An 18,694-nucleotide genomic window follows, 5' to 3' on the forward strand; every position below is an offset into this window, starting at 1 on the left:
AGCACCACTCCTCCCAATGTTTGAGACATACTCCGTCAACTTCAACATAGGATAATTCTCCAAATTTGACAGCTTTGAGAATTGCTGTATGAGGATACCAGGTAACACTGGTACTCCTTTGCCATCCTAACATTTGGGGGTAGGATGTGGTGGTTCCAATACAATATGTGTCCCGTTCATAAACCATTAAAAACCTCCAATATTATGTTTCCTGTTTACATATTATGATATAGCTATGTGCTGTTATTTCTTTGTCTTTGCCATTATAAAAATGCCAATACATAATTTAAAAACAGAAAAATCCCACAACAATCTTCTGCATTACAATAAAACACATACAAACTCAAAAAACGACCGCCCAAAAGTTAATCAGAAGTTGACAAAATCTTAAAGCACAAGTGGTGATGATTTTTTTTCTTTTAACAATGACTCCATTAAACTCTTCTAAATCAGTCACGTTTATTATACCAAAATTCAAATATTGAATATTAAGTGTATATAAAAATATAATTCAACTTTGATTAACTTCAATCTAGTCCATGAGCCTTAAGGCCAATCTTCACAGATCACCAGCATCCAGTTAATTGTAATGAAGAGAATGATGGTGACAAAGAGTTTCCCGTATTCTTTATTTACTGTTCAAAACCTTAACTGTTTTTTGTCCATAATGATAATAACTATACCCTGAGGCAACCGTTGAGAACGCAGTGATACACCTGTGATATAAAACAAAAATGTTTAAAAAATAAAAATAATATAAATATTGCTATTAACATAAATCATTAAAACATTAAAAACCCATGTCTTTAGTACAGGTTACTATCACCAGTTCTACAGATTTAGGGCGGGATGTATTAACATACATCGCTGCCCCTCGCAGCGATGTTAATCGTATATGTACCAACATATGTGATTAACATCGCGATGCGGTGACGGAGGCCCCCCCGCGATGCCTGCGAGGTGGTGTGAGGGGCGTCTCTGTCACATCCCTGGGCTCTCCATCTGCTCACCTGCTGGGAAGCAGCAGCAGGCTGTCCTGGGCGCCTCCTCCCCCTCCCTGCAGCCTGAAGGACCTTCGTCTGTGTTGCTAGGGGGCGGAGGAGTCTAGCTTCCAGGACCAGGCTGCCTGGAAGGAGGTATGCCGGGGGGTTGGAGTCAGCGGCGGTAAGAAGACCATAGGCTTCTATAGGGTATCGCCACCCTCAGGGGCGAAAACGCGGCGGCCGGGGGTTAGTACATACGAAAATGCGACAAACCCTCCCGAAACGGGGGTTTTATCGCATTTTCCCTTTAGTACATCCCACCCTTAATCATCAGATTTAATATTTAAAAATATCCCTATAGCAATAATAAACTTTAGGCTCAATTCCCATTGGAGGATATTTTTCAAGTTGAAAGATTTTATTTCTTTTGCAGAAATGAGGAAGAGTCTCCCATATCCCAAATGTTTAGGACAAGAAGTATATTTTGATTTTCCCGTATTCTGGAATATTTGCATACCATAATGAGATATCTTGGGGATGGGGCCAAGTCTAAACATGAAATTAATTTATGTTTCATAAACACCTTTTACATATAGCCTGAAGGTAACTGTATACAATATTTTTGCTAAATTTGTGCATGAAACAAAATTTCCTAACAGTACCTTGAACCATCAGAAAGCAAAACTATCATGATCTCAGTCGGAATATTTTGGATATTGGATTTTATGGACATGGGAAACTCAACCTGTAAATTTCTCCTTTATTTTTCTACTAACGGGGGTATTCAATTAGATCCGGTAAACTCGGAGCTGTTGAATTGGCCCCCCTGCGTATTCAATTGCGAGCCGTTTTCACCTGTTTTTAAAGCATTTTCGCCAATGCCTTTTCACCTTTTTTTTGTGTGAAAAGGCATTAGCGAAAAATGCCTCAAAATCGATGAAAACGGCCTGCGTTTTTGCCGGCGCTGTTGAGAAAATGTGGATTCGCTGATCCACATGTTTTTTGCTAATGCTGGATTTTTCACCTAGGTGAAAAAACTGCCCTGCTATTGAATAGGGCGAATCCCCATTCGCTCTAAAAATAGCGTAAAAAGTCCCTTTTTTCACCTAGGCAAAAAAACGGACCTAATTGAACACCACCCTTAATGTATAAATTTTTTCTTAATAACTAATGATTCCAGACTTAAATCACATTATCCTACTACCATTATCCACTATACCTAAGGTTAAGTCATATTCACCTACTCTCCCAGAAGGTCCAGGAGACTCCCGATTATACGGGTAGTCTCCTGGAGCCCAGGAAGAATGGATGGATCTACTGCATCCCCAACCTCCCAGTAAAGCGGGGAGATACAGCAGGGAAGGGACAGAGTAATTTTGCCCCTCCCCCACCCACAAACTTGCGATTCAAACCATTTTCCAGGGGCGGGGCCTAATGATGTGAAGGGCCCATTGCGCCACCACAGTGGAGAAATGAAACGTCGGCAAGAATGGGGTAAGTAGTCCAGTATAGAGTAAGTAAAAATATAAATAAATTACATTCTATGTCAATTTAAAATGGTTAGTCGGACAACTCACCATAATACTTGAAGATAGACACTATCCACATAATTAAACACCGGAGCAGCTAGTGAGGCTGCTACCAATGTTAACTGAACCGCGGTGTTCATCTAGAAGGAAAGAATAAAACGTGTACATTTCTTGAGAGAGACGCAAAGAAGTACATACCAAGCAATTTATTTCTAAACTTTGATTATGAAACCATAATTGGGCCACAAATAAATCAACGTATTTTACTGTATGCAAAATATATCATTAATCAGGAACAATATCAGAGACACGGGGGGCTGTGCTATTTGTGGTCAGCTGCATAATCCACAGTGACTTCTAGAAATTGTGATTTACTTTGATTGATAAAATGCCACCATACTATGCAGCACTTTACAATTGGGAACAAACAATCAGAAAACAAGTTTAGTGGGCACAAATTCTTACCTTACTGATAAACGTTGGCTCTAACCGAGCAGTTGCATAGCAAGGGTTAAAATATTTACCAACTGTTCTCTAGAGGAAAAATAAAATAGTGACGTTACTGAGAGAGGGATCCCGTCAATAAACATCATCACATTCTGCACAAGCTGGGCCTACTAAGAGCGCAGTATGTGACTGCATAGCTCTCTCTGCCGCTTCTTCCCCCATACCAGAGTACTGCAAGAGAATCTACACCTATTATACAGAATTATAGCATGCATTTTCTATGCAAATAAATAAGAAAGCCGGAATGCAGGACATATTGGGGGAGATTCAACAGTTTTTTTGGGCAGCGACTATTAATGGCCTCCTGACAGAGCATTTCAATTGTTTTGGCTGACCATTAACCACTTGCAGGTATGGTCGCAACTGACGCGACCAGTCAGATAGTGTTAGCAGCGGCAGGGAAGATAAACTTCCCTCCGCTGCTGCTGGCAGAGGGATCGGAAGGTCCCTCTGCCTCCCTGCACTCTCCCCCACTGATTGCCGGTCAGCACGGCAGGATCCCCCCCTCCAGCGGCTGCAGACAATGGCAGCCGCTGGGGAGAGTAAATGAACGCTCCCAAGCCACCCCCAGACCCCCCCCCCCCCCCACTGTATACCTGCAGGCTGTCCCGGCTTTCAAAATGAAAGCCGTGATGGTCGCGATGTTCCCGATCAATGTTTCGATGTTTGGGGGGAAACAAAATAAATAAAATAAAAATAAAATTTATATATATATATATATATATATATATATATTTTTTTTTTTTTTTTTTTCCTTTTTTTTTTTTTTTTTATAACTAAAATCATTTGGGATAGGGTTAAATTCATGTTCTTCACCTAATTCACTATTAAAAAATAAAAAAACTACAATTTCGGAGCGGTTTTTGGCTAAATAAATAGTCAGTTAAGTGGTTAATTATCATGCTAGTCGCACCCAAAAGCATCAGATTTAGCCACACAGCGGGGCTAAACACGTCTACAGTACTGGTTTGGGCGCCCAAACTTCAGACTCTTTTGCACATTTCTGCTTGCTATACTTGGTGGCTGGAGCGATGTGATGGTCCAGGCAAGTCCAACATCATTAAAATGTCCCTTTCAGAAGGCAACGCGCTACTTACTGGTGGCGGGAGAGTTTTATAACGGACATAGAAAACAGCAGCAATCAAGGCAATGTCTCTCAGTATGATCATCACTGTCAGGGGAACTGAAAACAATAGAAGAGATATTTTATTTTTTTACTTAAAGAAACAGAATTAATAAAGCGACTTGTACTTTATTACTGCTAACATTAGGCTATAGCAGAATGACAGCAGATACAGTATGGCTGGATAGCTATTCCATGTGCGTTTAAATGTTAGTTTTAAACCTTTTTCAAAGATTAGCAATTGCACAATGAGCTTGTGTATGAATTTATCACTGTAAAGCATTACTGATACCTAGGAGACTGCAAAACACTCGGGGACATATTCATCAATTCTCCCCTTAGAATATGTGGAAACTGCCGTCTCTGCATGTTTACGGGCAGAATTAATATCCCTTAAAATGTACTAATTAGGAACACAGGAATATCGGAGATATCTCCCACTTTCGATCCACCAGCCCCGTAGCAGTCACACCAGTTTCCTATGCAGGCCGTATTTAACAAAATGTGTCTGATTCAGATTTGTACACAATACCGATGTTCACGCAACCAAACTATTATTGGTAGATTTTGCATGCGCCATAATGGTGCTGCACATGCGCCAAGGTACCTTAGCGTTACTGCTCACAGTGAAGATTTAACTACAGGGTGATTGACAAGAAGGGCGGCAAAAATGCAAGTGTATCACGGGCATTTACAGGGCGCATTTCTGCCTTCAGCTGCGATCACCTATGTAGAAAAACATGGCGAAAGCGTTGTGGCCAGTCTGTGTAACCACAAACTCACTCAGGGGAGCTGATGTTCCTCGTTTCTGTGTCGATACTGCGTATGTGTACGCAGTTTCTGAGGACTAAGTGATTGCTCCGGTGGGCGTCTCAATTCTTCTCTGTGCGTTGTTTGCAACGATTAGTAAGTCCAGAGGCTGGAAAATAGCAGCTGCGTAGGCGTGTCTGTACTAACCAAAATCAGGCCCAAGCTCCCTTGCCTCTGCGGGCTAATGCAAGTATTCAGATGACACATCTCTCCGGGCATATGGGTCGTTGGGTCAACTCAACTTAGGTCGACAGTCCAGTCATTGGGTAGACCATGGAAGGTCGACATGTACTAGGTCGACAGGTCAAAAGGTCGACATGGGTTTTTGTACCTTTTTTGGTGTCGTTTTCTTCATAAAGTGATGGTGCACTAATTGGGGTTCCCCAAGTCCCCCGCATGGCTCGCTTCGCCCGTTCCCAATTGTAGTCCACATGGATCGTCAAGTATGAAAAAGTCCAAAAAAATGTGGGGGTGGGGGGGGGGGGGGAGTGAAAAACTCATGTCGACCTTTTGACCTAGTACATGTCAACCTAATGATCGTATCCCTCTCTCTGGTGGGCTGCAGGAGGTCTCGCTGCGCATTGTGGCTTTTCTGCATGTGCCAATAGAAAGCCATGCATGTGCAGTTGCTGCAAGGGCATCCGCAGGTAGAAGACTCTTCTTCCTGATCGCCAGGAGGGACTCTTAAAGGAGCCTGTGTTCCATCGATTTACATTAATACATTCAAGGCAATACAGAATTGTTACTGAAGCGATATGCAGGGATAAGGATTGCGATTTAGGGGCTTCCTGCTCTTTATAATAAATATGCTCCTCAGACACTGAACATTCCCTTAGCACTTGATGTGATGGAAAAGAGGTATAGCCACATTCAGATAGAAACAAATGACTATCCGCACAGTTTAAAATTAAATCAGGGAAAATTCAAGAGCAACCCTCTAAAGGGGCAGATAATAAAAATGACTAGTGTGTAAATAATAAGATTTTAAACCTACCGGCAAATCTTTTTCTCCTAGTCCGTAGAGGATGCGTAAGGACCATGGGGTATAGACGGGCTCCGCAGGAGACATGGGCACTTTAAGACCTTTAATGGGTGTGAACTGGATCCTCCCTCTATGCCCCTCCTCCAGACTCCAGTTATAGGAACTGTGCCCAGAGGAGACGGACATTTAGAGGAAAAGGATTTTGATAATCAAGGGTGAGACACATACCAGCTCACACCACAAACACACCGTACAACATGGTATATAAGTAAACCAGTTAACAGTATGAACAACAGAAAACAGCAACAGCCTGATTTCAACAGTAACATAACCTGTGTGTAATCTTATCAATAACTATGTACAATTATTGCAGATTTCAGTCCGCACTGGGACGGGCGCCCAGCATCCTCTACGGACTAGGAGAAAAAGATTTACCGGTAGGTTTAAAATCTTATTTTCTCTTACGTCCTAGAGCAGGCATGTCCAAACTGCGGCCCTCCAGCTGTTGTGAAACTACATATCCCAGCATGCCCTGACACAGTTTTGCTGTCAGAGAATGCTAAAGTTGTGTCAGGGCATGCTGGGATGTGTAGTTTCTCAACAGCTGGAGGGCCGCAGTTTGGACATGCCTGTCCTAGAGGATGCTGGGGACTCCGTAAGGACCATGGGGTTTATACCAAAGCTCCAGACCGGGCGGGAGAGTGCGGATGACTCTGCAGCACCGATTGAGAAAACATGAGGTCCTCATCAGCCAGGGTATCAAACTTATAGAATTTTGCAAAATTGTTTGAACCTGACCAAGTAGCCGCTCGGCAAAGCTGTAACGCCGAGACACCACGGGCAGCCGCCCAAGAAGAACCAACCTTCCTAGTGGAATGGGCCTTTACCGATTTTGGTAACGGCAATCCAGCCGTAGAATGAGCCTGCTGAATCGTGTTACAGATCCAGCGTGCAATAGTCTGCTTGGAAGCAGGCGCGCCAATCTAGTTGGCCGTATACAGGACAAACAGTGCCTCTGTTTTCCTAATACGAGCCGTTCTGGCTACATAGATTTTTAAAGCCCTGACCACATCAAGGGACTTGGAATCCTCCAAGACATCCGTAGCCACCGGCACCACAATAGGTTGGTTCATGTGAAACGACGAAACCACCTTGGGTAGACATTGAGGACGAGTTCTCAATTCCACTCTATCTACATGGAAAATCAGATAGGGGCTCTTGTGAGACAAAGCCGCCAATTCTGACACCCGCCTTGCCGAAGCCAAGGCCAATAACGTGACCACTTTCCAAGTGGGAAATTTCAAGTCAACAGTCTGAAGAGGTTCAAACCAATGTGATTTAAAGGAACTGTAACACCACGTTAAGGTCCCACGGTGCCACTGGGGGCACAAAAGGAGGTTGGATGTGTAGTACTCCCTTCACAAAAGTCTGCACTTCTGGAAGAGAAGCCAATTCCTTCTGAAAGAATATTGATAAGGCCGAAATCTGCACCTTAATGGAGCCTAACTTCAGGCCCATATCCACTCCTGTCTGTAGAAAATGGAGAAAACGACCCAGCTGGAAATCCTCCGTAGGAGCATTCTTGGATTCACACCAAGACACATACTTCCTCCAGATACTGTGATAGTGCCTCGCCGTTACCTCCTTCCTACCTTTAAGTAGAGTAGGGATGACATCCCCTGGAATACCTTTCCTAGCTAGGATCTGGTGTTCAACCGCCATGCCGTCAAACGTAATCACGGTAAGTCCTGAAACACACACGACCCCTGTTGTAACAGGTCCTCTCTTAGAGGAAGAGGCCAAGGATCTTCCGTGAGCATTTCCTGAAGATCTGGATACCAGCCCCTTCGAGGCCAATCTGGAACAATGAGTATCGTCTCAACTTTTGTACTTCTTATGATTCTCAATATTTTTGAGATGAGTGGAAGCGGAGGGAACACATACACCCCCTGATACACCATTGGTGTTACCAGCGCGTCCACCGCTATCGCCTGAGGGTCCCTTGACCTTGAACAATACGTCCGAAGCTTCTTGTTGAGGCGTGACGCCATCATGTCTATTTGAGGGAGTCCCCAGCAACTTGTCACTTCTGCAAAGACCTCTTGATGAAGTCCCCACTCTCCTGGATGGAGATCGTGTCTGCTGAGGAAGTCTGCTTCCCAGTTGTCCACTCCCGGAATGAATACTGCTGACAGGGTGCTCACGTGATTTTCCGCCCAGCGAAGAATCCTGGTGGCCTCTGCCATTGCTGCTCTGCTCCTTGTTCCGCCTTGTCGGTTTACATGCGCCACGGCTGTGACATTGTCTGACTGGATCAGAACCGGTAGGTTGCGAAGAAGGTGCTCCGCCTGTCTCAGGCCGTTGTATATGGCCCTTAATTCCAGCACATTTATGTGCAGACAAGCCTCCTAGCTTGACCATATTCCCTGAAAGTTCATTCCCTGTGTGACCGCTCCCCATCCTCGGAGGCTCGCGTCCGTGGTCACGAGAACCCAATCCTGAATTCCGAACCTGCGACCCTCTAGAAGGTGAGCCCCCTGGAGCAACCACAGGAGAGAGATCCTGGCCCTGGGGGACAGGCATATCAACTGACATTTGGAGATGGGACCCTGACCACTTGTAGGTCCCACTGAAAAGCTCTTGCATGAAACCTGCCAAACGGAATGGCCTCGTAGGCCGCCACCATCTTTCCCAACACACGAGTGCATTGATGAATCAATACTCTTTTTGGTTTTAGCAGAGCCTTGGCCATGTTCTGGATTTCCTGAGCTTTTTCCACTGGAAGAAAAACCCTCTGTCTTTCTGTATCCAGAATCATGCCCAAGAACGACAGCCGAGTTGTCAGAACCAACTGCGACTTTTGCAAATTTAGAAGCCAGCCGTGTTGTCGTAGCACCTTCAGAGAGAGCTCCACATTTTTCAGTAATTGTTCTCTTGACCTCGCTTTTATCAGGAGATCGTCCAAGTACGGGATAATTGTGACACCGTGCCTGCGCAGGAGCACCATCATTTCTGCCATTACCTTGGTGAAAATTCTCGGGGCCGTGGAAAGCCCAAACGGCAACGTCTGAAATTGGTAATGACAATCCTGCACAGCAATCTCAGGAATGCCTGATAAGGAGGGAATATGGGGACATGAAGGTATGCATCCTTTATGTCCAGTGAGACCATAAACTCCCCCCCCGTCCAGACTGGAGATCACCGCTTGGAGAGATTCCATCTTGAATTTGAATCTCCTCAAATACAGGTTTAGGGATTTTAGGTTTAGAATCGGTCTGACCGAGCCGTCCGGCTTCGGGACCACGAATAGAGTTGAATAAAACCCCTCCCCTGTTGTAACCGGGGAACCATGATAATCACTTGCTGTTGACACAGCTTTTGTATTGCCGCTGCAACTATTGTTCTCTCTGGGAGAGAAGCTGGTAAGGCTGACTTGAAAAATCGGTGTGGAGGCACGTCTTCGAACTCCAGTTTGTACCCTTGGGTCACAATTCCTAGCACCCAAGGATCCAGGTCCGACTGAACCCAGACCTGGCTGAAGGGCCGAAGACGTGCCCCCCCCCCCCCCCCCCGCCCGGTGCGGACTCCCGCAGGGGAGCCCCAGCGTCATGCGGTGGATTTGGCAGAAGCCGGAGAGGACTTTTGCTCCTGGGAACTAGCCGTAGCTGGAGTTCTTTTCCCTCTTCCTCTGGCGAGGAAAGACTTACCACGCCCCTTTCTGAATTTATGAGACCGAAAGGACTGCATCTGGTACTGAGGCGTTGTCTTTTGCTGTGGGGGAACAAAAGGCAAAAAAGAAGACTTACCCGCGGTAGCTGTGGAAACCAGGTCCGTGAGGCCATCCCCAAACAACACTTCACCTTTGTAAGGCACAGCCTCCATAAGTCTCTTGGAGTCAGCATCACCAGTCCATTGACGGGTCCACAGCGACCTCCTAGCTGAAATTGCCATTGCATTGGCCCTTGATCTCAAGAGGCCAATATCCCTCGCAGCCTCCCTTAGGTATAACGCTGCGTCTTTTATGTGACCCAAGGTTTACAGAACAGTATCCCTGTCGAGGGTGTCCATGTCAGATGACAAATTATCTGCCCAAGCTGCAATAGCGCTACTCACCCATGCCGACGCAACTGCCGGTCTGAGGAGGGCTCCCATAGTCGCATAAATTGATTTTAAAGTGGTTTCCTGCTTGCGGTCCGCAGGATCCTTTAGTGTCGCCATGTCCGGGGACGGTAGGGCCACTTTTTTGGATAACCGCGTCAAGGCTTTATCCACCGAGGGAGAGGATTCCCACCGTAACCTGTCCTGTGAGGGGAAAGGATACGCCATAATAATTCTCTTGGGAACCTGCAGCCACTTGTCTGGAGTTTCCCAAGCCTTTTCAAATAGAGCATTCAGTTCATGAGATGGGGGAAACGTTACCTCACGTTTCTTCTCTTTAAACATACAGACCCTTGTGTCAGGGACGGAAGGGTCCTCTGTGATATGTAATACATCCTTTATTGCTACAATCATGTACTGAATACTCTTGGCCATCCGTGGGTGTAATCTCGCCTCATCATAGTCGACACTGGAGTCGGAATCCGTGTCGGTATCAGTGTCTGCTACCTGGGTAAAGGGACGTTTCTGTGACCCTGATGGGTTCTGAGATACAGCAATATCCATGGATTGACTCCATGCTTGGTTCTGAGACTCAGCTTTGTCCAATCTTTTATGCAATAAAGCCACACTTGCATTCTAAACATACCACATGTCTACCCAATCAGCAGTCGGCGGTGCCGACGCAGTCACTGTCACATTTTGCTCCTCTTCCTCCCTCGAATAGCCTTCCGCCTCAGACATGTCGACACACTCGTACGGACACCCCCACACACACTGAATTATAGCGGACAGACCCACAAGGAGGTCCTTTGGAGAGACAGAGAGGAAGTTTGCCAGCTCACACCCAACGCCGCCACAGTATGAAATATAACAATACCCCAGACCTGTATAGCGCGTTTTTTTTGATAGATAGATAGATAGATAGATATATATCTATCTATCTATCTATCTCAATTCAGCACCAAATAGTGTGCCCCCCCCCCCCTCGTTTTGCACCCTGTTACTCGTAGATATCAGGGCAGGGTCCGGGAGCAGCGTCTCTGCAGCCAAGCTGTGGAGAAAAAATGGCGCTGGTTAGAGCTGAGGGACGAAGCCCCGCCCCCTCCATGGCAGGTTTCGTTCCCGCTAATATTTATACTGGCGGGGGTTTTAAATACCCTGTAATGCAGTGTATATAGCTTGCCAGCCGTTTTTATGAGGTAATCTTTGCTGCCCAGGGTGCCCCCCCTGCGCCCTGCACCCTTGCAGTGCCTCGTGTGTGTGCTGCGCTGTACCTTCCGAAGCTCTGGTGTCTTCTGCCGCCTGTGAAGTCTTCTTACTTCCTATACTCACCCGGCTCTATGAGGAGGACGGCGGTGCGGCTCCGGGAACGAACAGCTAGACGACACTAGTGTTCAGACCCTCTGGAGCTAATGGTGTCCAGTAGCCTAAGAAGCAGAGCCCATCAGTCCAGGAAAGTGGGTCTGCTTCTCTCCCCTCAGTCCCACGAAGCAGGGAGTCTGTTGCCAGCAGTGCTCCCTGAACATAAAAAAACCTAACAAAGTCTATTTTCTAGAGAAACTCAGTAGAGCTCCCCTAGTGTGTGACCAGTCTCCTCTGGGCACAAGATCTAACTGGAGTCTGGAGGAGGGTCATAGAGGGAGGAGCCAGTTCACACCCATTAAAGGTCTTAAAGTGCCCATGTCTCCTGCGGAGCCCGTCTATACCCCAAGGTCCTTACGGAGTCCCCAGCATCCTCTAGGACGCAAGAGAAAATAACCGTTTGATATAAACAAAATAAAAACTTTTTTTGACATTTTTTTGCTCTCTCCATTGATATGTAATATCTGATTTTGTTTACAATGTACACTGTTTTTTATTTTATTAGTAGACTCCAAACTACTGGAAGCTGTCCTGTTTTTGTTTATAATAAACTATTATCTACACACATCATTATCACCAAGATTTCATACATCGCAATTGTGTTTTTGTGGTAAAATCCACCTTCAGATCCTTTTAAATATGTTAAATGGTAACAAAAGGACAGGACAGGTTGTATACTAAATAATGTTATCAAAGTAAAAACGTATACTTTATTTTAAGTATTCTATTAAGAATAATCTTTTAATATAATAAGTATACAATATAAAAGAGTGGGGGCATTTTCACTTCAAAATGTGAATACTGCATGTGTCAAAGTAGATCTTTAAATATATATATGTGTGTATGTGTGTGTGTGTGTGTGTGTGTGTGTGTGTGTGTGTGTGTGTATGTATGTATGTGTGTGTGTGTGTGTGTGTGTGTGTGTGTGTGTGTGTGTGTATGTATGTATGTATGTATGTGTATATATATATATATATATATATATATATATATATATATATATATATATATATATATATATATATATATATATATATATATATATATATATATATATATAGGGATTTTTTGTTGCTTACCGTAAAATCTCTCTCTCTGAGTCCATCTGGGGGACGCTGCGTCTGTACTGCTGGGGTTAGAGTGTGTAGGAGGGAGCTTTGGCACAAAACCTATCAACATAAACTCCTCCCCCCTCTAACCCCTCCCACCTCCAGCCTGACCAGCCCAACACCTCAGTTAACGTTTAGCAAAGCCAGAAGAGGCACACAGAATACAACTAATACACCAGACAAAAATATGGGAGGGATCGCAGCGTCCCCCAGATGGACTCAGAGAAAGAGATTTTACGGTAAGCAACAAAAAATCCCTATTTCTCTGTCATCCATCTGGGGGACGCTGCGTCTGTACTGATGGGATTTCCCAAAGCCAGCTAAGTAGAGGAGGGAGAACCAGACGGCAGAACCGTCCGAAAAATCTGACGCCCAACAGAGGCAGTCTCCAAACCAAAAGTATGAAAACGGTAAAACCTGGTAAAGGTATGCACGGAAGACCAAGTTGCTGCTCTGCACAGCTGCTCAACAGACACACCACCGCGAACAGCCCAAGAGGCTCCAACAGCTCTAGTCGAATGAGCCCTCAACGAAACAGGAACAGGCAAATCTGAAGAAATATAGGCTTGTCGAATAGCCGACTTAACCCATCTTGCCACCGTGTTCTTAGAGGCCGGCCAGCCACGTTTGGGTGCGTCAATTAAAATCAACAAGGTATCCGTACAACAAATAGCCTCTGTGCGGGACAAATAAATGCGCAAGGCTCGAACAACATCCAACAATGCCAAATGACAATCTCGTCCAGAAGGTTCAGGGACAAAAGCCGGTAGTACTATGTCCTGATTCATATGAAAGGCTGATACAACCTTTGGTAAAAAGGAAGGTTTTGTACGAAGAACCACTCGATCATCGTGAAACACCAGCAAAGGCGGTCTGCATGAAAGAGCGGCTAACTCAGAAACACGCCTGGCCGAATCAATGGCCAAAAGAAAGACCACCTTCAGAGTAAGAAAACGTAAGTCGACAAGTTCTAATGGCTCAAACGGAGGCTTCTGAAGAGCCCGAAGAACCAAAATTTAAATCCCAGGGTGGAATCGGAGGAACAAAAGGAGGTTGAATTGTGAGTACACCCTGAAGGAACGTCTGAACCTCCGGAATAATAGCCAAACGTCTTTGAAAAAGACAATGCCGAAACTTGACCCTTAAGAGAGGATAAACGAAGTCCCTTAGTCAATCCCTCCTGAAGGAAGGACAATAGACGCGGCAAACGAAAAAGGTGTGGTGACAGTTCACACCAAGCTATGTAGATACGCCATACCCTATGATAAATACGAGAAGTAACCAGTTTTCTAGCTTGAATCATGGTTTTTACTACTGGCCTAGAGAACCCCTTAGCTCTTAATATCTCGGATTCAAGAACCATGCCGTCAAAGCCAGACAACTTAAATCGTGGTGGTGACAAGGACCTTGTAGAAGTAGATCGGGTCTCAGAGGTAGCCGGAACGGGTCTTTGGCCACCATGCTGCGAAGAAGAGAGTACCACGGCCGACGCGGCCAGTCTGGCGCCACAAGAATGACTGGAAGACCCTCTCTTCGAATGCGTTGAAGCAGTCTCGGTATCAGAGGAAATGGTGGAAATACGTATCCCAGTTGAAACTGCCACTGAGCTGTCAATGCATCGAACAGCGCCGCCTGAGGATCCAGAGTCTGGGACCCGTACCGGGGTCGTTTTCGGTTGAGACGAGGCGCCATGAGGTCTATGTCGGGTGTTCCCCAGAGAGACACGAGAATTAGAAAGACTTCTTGATGAAGTTCCCACTCTCCCGGATGTATCGTGTGACGGCTTAAGAATTCCGCTTCCCAGTTGTCGACGCCTGGAATGTGAATGGCTGAGATAATCGAGATCCACCGTTCCGCCGACTGGAGTATATGTGCAACCTCCTTCATCGCTCTCCAGCTGCGAGTTCCTCCTTGTTGGTTTATGTAAGCCACCGCCGTGGCGTTGTCTGATTGAATTCGTACCGGGTGACCCTGAACACTGGTCTGTACCTGAATCAGAGCATAGCGAATTGCTCTCAACTCCAAAATATTGATTGGTAACTGTGATTCCTGACCACTCCAGAGACCCTGGAAGTGTTGGGTTTGAAACACTGCCCCCCAAACGGTGAGACTGGCGTCCGTGGTGATCATCATCCAAGACCAGACAGTGAACGGGGCCTCTTTTGTTAAATTTGGACTGTGAAGCCACCAACGAAGAGACTGTCGAGTCTGAGTCGACAGGCTGCACAATTGTAAGTCCAGACGTGGGCCCGCCTGATTCCAAGAGCCCAATATCTGAGATTGAAGGGCCCGAGCATGAAACCTGGCATACGGTACTGCTTCGAAGGTTGCCACCATCTTGCCCAGTACTTGCATACATCGGAGAATGGAGACCTGAGGTAATTGTAACAGGCAGAGGCAGAAAAACCCTCTGAATTCTTGTGTTGAAAAGGAGACCTAGAAAAATCATCTCCTTAGAGGGAGTCAAGGACGACTTCCGGAAATTCACAATCCATCCGAAAGATTGCATTGCGTCTGTGGTGGTTCGCAGATGTTGTTGAAGAAGCTCCGGAGACGGAGCTTTTATCAACAAATCGTCCAGGTAAGGAGTAATGTTGACTCCCTGACATCTGAGTATCGCCACTACATGGTCCAATATTTTTGTAAACACTCGAGGGGCAGTGGAGAGACCGAAAGGAAGAGCCTGAAACTGGAAGTGCTAAGGACCGATTGCGAACCGCAACAGATGCTGATGACCGGACCAAATTGGAACATGGAGGTACGCGTCTTTTATGTTGATAGATGCCAAATACTCCTCCTGTTCCATTGCGGCGATAATCGAACGAATCGATTCCATCTTGAATTTTTGGACAGCGAGATACGGGTTCAGGCTTTTTAAATTCAAAATGGGACGAGACGAACCGTCCGGTTTGCTTACGAGAAAAAGACTTGAGTAAAAACCCTGACCCTGTTGTAGTCTGGGAACTGAAAGAATTTCTCTGTCTCGCAAAAGTTTGAAAGTAGCCTGAATTAGCACTTGTCGTCTGGAGGGATCGTTTGGAAGGGGAGTGATGAAAAAAACGGTCTGGAACAGGTTCCTCCAGATCCAAAATGTACCCTCGGGATATTACCCCTGTCACCCACCGATCCGGTTGAGACAGGAGCCACGTTTCCCGGAAGTGTAGTAACCGTGCTCCCACTACCAAAGATCCCTCCGAAGATCTCCCCGCGTCATGCGGTAGGCTTGTCGGCTGGCTTAACCGCCGGCCTGCGGGATGACTGTGATCCCCTACCACGATATGCACCTCGTCGTGGGTACCTGGAGAAGGCTTGAAAGGACTGGAAACTGCCCCTGCCCTGAGTACGAGAGGAACGAAACTTAGTCGATTTTGGCTTCTGAGGAGCAACAGGAAGAAATGGACTCTGGCCACCCGTGGTATAGGAGATAATCTTCTTAAGTTCCGGACCAAAGAGGTATTCACCCTCAAAGGGGACAGCTGTCAAAGTCTGTTTGGAAACAGAATCAGCATTCCAAACACGAAGCCAGAGCGAACGCCGTGCCGTAACCGCCAGAGCAGAAACACGCGACTGCAATGAGTCCAACAAGGCTTCCCCTACATAACTGATAGCCTCAGAAATCTGCTCCGCTAGTTGGATAGCCTCCGATGGGTCATCAGATTGCATCCCCGACACCACCTGCACCAACCATTCATCTACAGCTTTAAGTACCCAGGCACCAGCGAGAACTGGACGCAGGGAAACACCTGATAAGGTAAACATAGACTTAAGAATTGCTTCAATCTTCCTATCCGTGGAATCCTTCAATGTCACTGACTGCACTGAAGGAATTACCGTAGCCTTCGCCAGGTGAGAAATAGGAGCATCCACCTTTGACGCAGTCTCCCAGAACCTGGTATCCTGCTCCGCGAAGGGATAAAGAAACCTTAACTTCTTAGGAGCCTGAAACCTTGAATCCTGTTTAAGCCAAGGTTCTTTCAAAATATCTGCAAAATGTGTATAGGAAGGAAAGACAGTTACTTGTCTCTTCTGACGTTTGAAAATGGCAGAAGAAGTCTCCGCCTCCACCGTATCCTGAACATTAAGTTTCTGACGTATGGCCTCAATTAGCAATTTGACACCTGAATTTACAGACAATTCCTCCTCTTCCCAAGCGGAAGAATCTTCCCACTCAGGATCCAGTTCTCCCTCTTCCAAAGGAGTGTCTTGATCTGCCTCCTCACCAGGAAAGGTGATAGCAGGTAGCGGGTGCTGACGTTTCGAGGCTGCTGAGCCCGAAGTAATCACAATTTTATTAATAGACTGTGCTAAATCCGACAGACATTTACCCATATTCCTAGCCCAAAGTGGTTCCTCTGCAGGCTGATCTGTATGAGAACCTGACTGAGACTGACGCAAATCCGCAATAGCATCAGCCATGTTCCTAGCCCAGAGAGGTACCGACTGATCTGTCGACCCACTAGACTGTTCGACTACAGGCGTCCCAGAGCATGTAGTGCAGAGAGAACCTGGATCCGTGCTACCCTTAGAAAGTTTGGATCCGCATTGGGAACAAGCAAAATAAACAGCCGAGCCTGTCTTCCCCTTAGCAGATTTGTCTGGCTTATTGGCCATCCTGCAAATCCAATGATCAAGGCTATGCTTAAGAGGGGGATGTTAAGGAGCACTGACAAAAACTACTTAGTGTTCACTCTAGGCTGTTTTAGCAGGGCGCCGCGCCCTGCCCGTTTTTTAGCAGGCAAAACCCGCCCTGCCCCTTTTGCGGCGCCCTGCTAGAACAGCCGCCCGCTTCCTGCCCTCCCGGCGTGTATAGATGCCGTGCGCATGCGCGCGGCATCCATTCACGCATTGGGAGAGGGCTGGGGGAAGCCCAGCACCGACGGAGGTGCTGGGCACGCCCCCAACAGTGACGTCGCCGGCCACAGACGCTCTCTATAGTAGCGTCTGTGGGCCGCCCCGCCCCCTAAAATGACGTAGGCGTGGCCACGCCCCCTAATTTGCGTGGCCGCCCCCCGTTTCGGTCGCGCGCGCGCACGTGCCCCCGGAGTCCGGCGCCCTGCCCCTTTTCACTCCTAGAGTGAACACTACTACTCCTAAACCCTTATCTATCTTTTTCTTTTCTTTTTTTTAAAAACCGAACCCCCCTTAAATAAAGAAAACACACAAAAAGGGAAAACTATTACTAGGGACATAGGACCTCCCGGTTAGGAGACATTATGGCGCCTAACCCTAGGCTACTGGCTCAGTTATATATAAAAACAATCACAGCCCCCTAGTGGGGACTGTACAATACTTGAGGGTGGCCGATCCCTTCCTCAAGGTGAGAGCCCCGCTGTGTGTGTGTGATGTGGCGCGCAGCATCCCCCGCATGCAGTAATGTGGAGAAAATGGCGCCCGGTGAAGAAGTCCGTCCCCACAGACTGAGGTAGGCGGTGCTGTGTTGAGCGGGAGACTGACTGCTTCTGCCGCAGCTAGCGGTCACCTACACTGCCGCGCCGGCCAGCGGAAGTCGGGCGCTGCGGTGCGCACCTCTGACATCGGTGACCGGCGGCAGTAAAAAGAAGAGCCTTAGCCTGGTCGCCCTGCCCGGCGCCGCCAAGAGCGGTTGTAAAGTGCATCGCATCACAGCGCGCACTGCACACACACACATAATCAAACAACACAGTAAAAACAGCCCAACACAGGGGACCTGGTTGTGGCTGCAGAACATACCCATAGAAGCCTTCTTAACGGATAGGAGAGAGGGGGGGTGGGGGGGCAGTGTCATAGCATAGAGTGGGGAGAACTCACTAACTAGACCCCACACTCAGACCTGTCGCCTGTAAACAGGGACTTAGGATCTGTTTCAAGAAAATAAAACAAAACAAATAGAACCTAACTAAAAACTAATAGACAGGAACTGTGCCTGCACTCTCCAGGCACAAAATTTAAACTGAGGTGTTGTGCTGGACAGTCTGGAGATGGGAGGGGTTAGAGGGGGGAGGAGTTTCTTTTGATAGGTTCTGTGACAAAGCTCCCTCCCACACACTCTAACCCCATCAGTACAGACGCAGCGTCCCCCAGATGGATGACAGAGAAATATATTTATTTATTTTACAATTGATGGTCGGCACTCTGGTAGAAAAATAACTTGCCTGGGTGCCCTTGCCGGTGCAGCAGCACCATAGAATATACAGGCGACAACAGGCGGCACT

At 46.8% G+C, this 18,694-nt stretch overlaps 1 protein-coding gene across 5 annotated transcripts in view; it reads right to left on the reverse strand.

The window, feature by feature from the left end:
* Positions 1-442: 442 nt before the first annotated feature.
* MCM8 (minichromosome maintenance 8 homologous recombination repair factor) overlaps positions 443-18,694 on the reverse strand; it is a 182,585-nt gene continuing 164,333 nt past the window's right edge. For all 5 annotated transcript variants that reach the window (XM_063918595.1, XM_063918592.1, XM_063918593.1 and 2 more), the window contains 4 exons: positions 4,117-4,202; positions 2,978-3,046; positions 2,561-2,652; positions 443-716 (listed from right to left, as the gene is read on the reverse strand). In XM_063918595.1, the coding sequence (XP_063774665.1) occupies positions 629-716; positions 2,561-2,652; positions 2,978-3,046; positions 4,117-4,202 (335 nt within the window). In that variant the 3' untranslated portion in view covers positions 443-628. The remainder of the gene's footprint in view (positions 717-2,560; positions 2,653-2,977; positions 3,047-4,116; positions 4,203-18,694) is intronic.

Source organism: Pseudophryne corroboree, chromosome 4 (genome assembly GCF_028390025.1).
Source record: "Pseudophryne corroboree isolate aPseCor3 chromosome 4, aPseCor3.hap2, whole genome shotgun sequence".
In the NCBI taxonomy this organism is placed as follows: Eukaryota; Metazoa; Chordata; class Amphibia; order Anura; family Myobatrachidae; genus Pseudophryne; species Pseudophryne corroboree.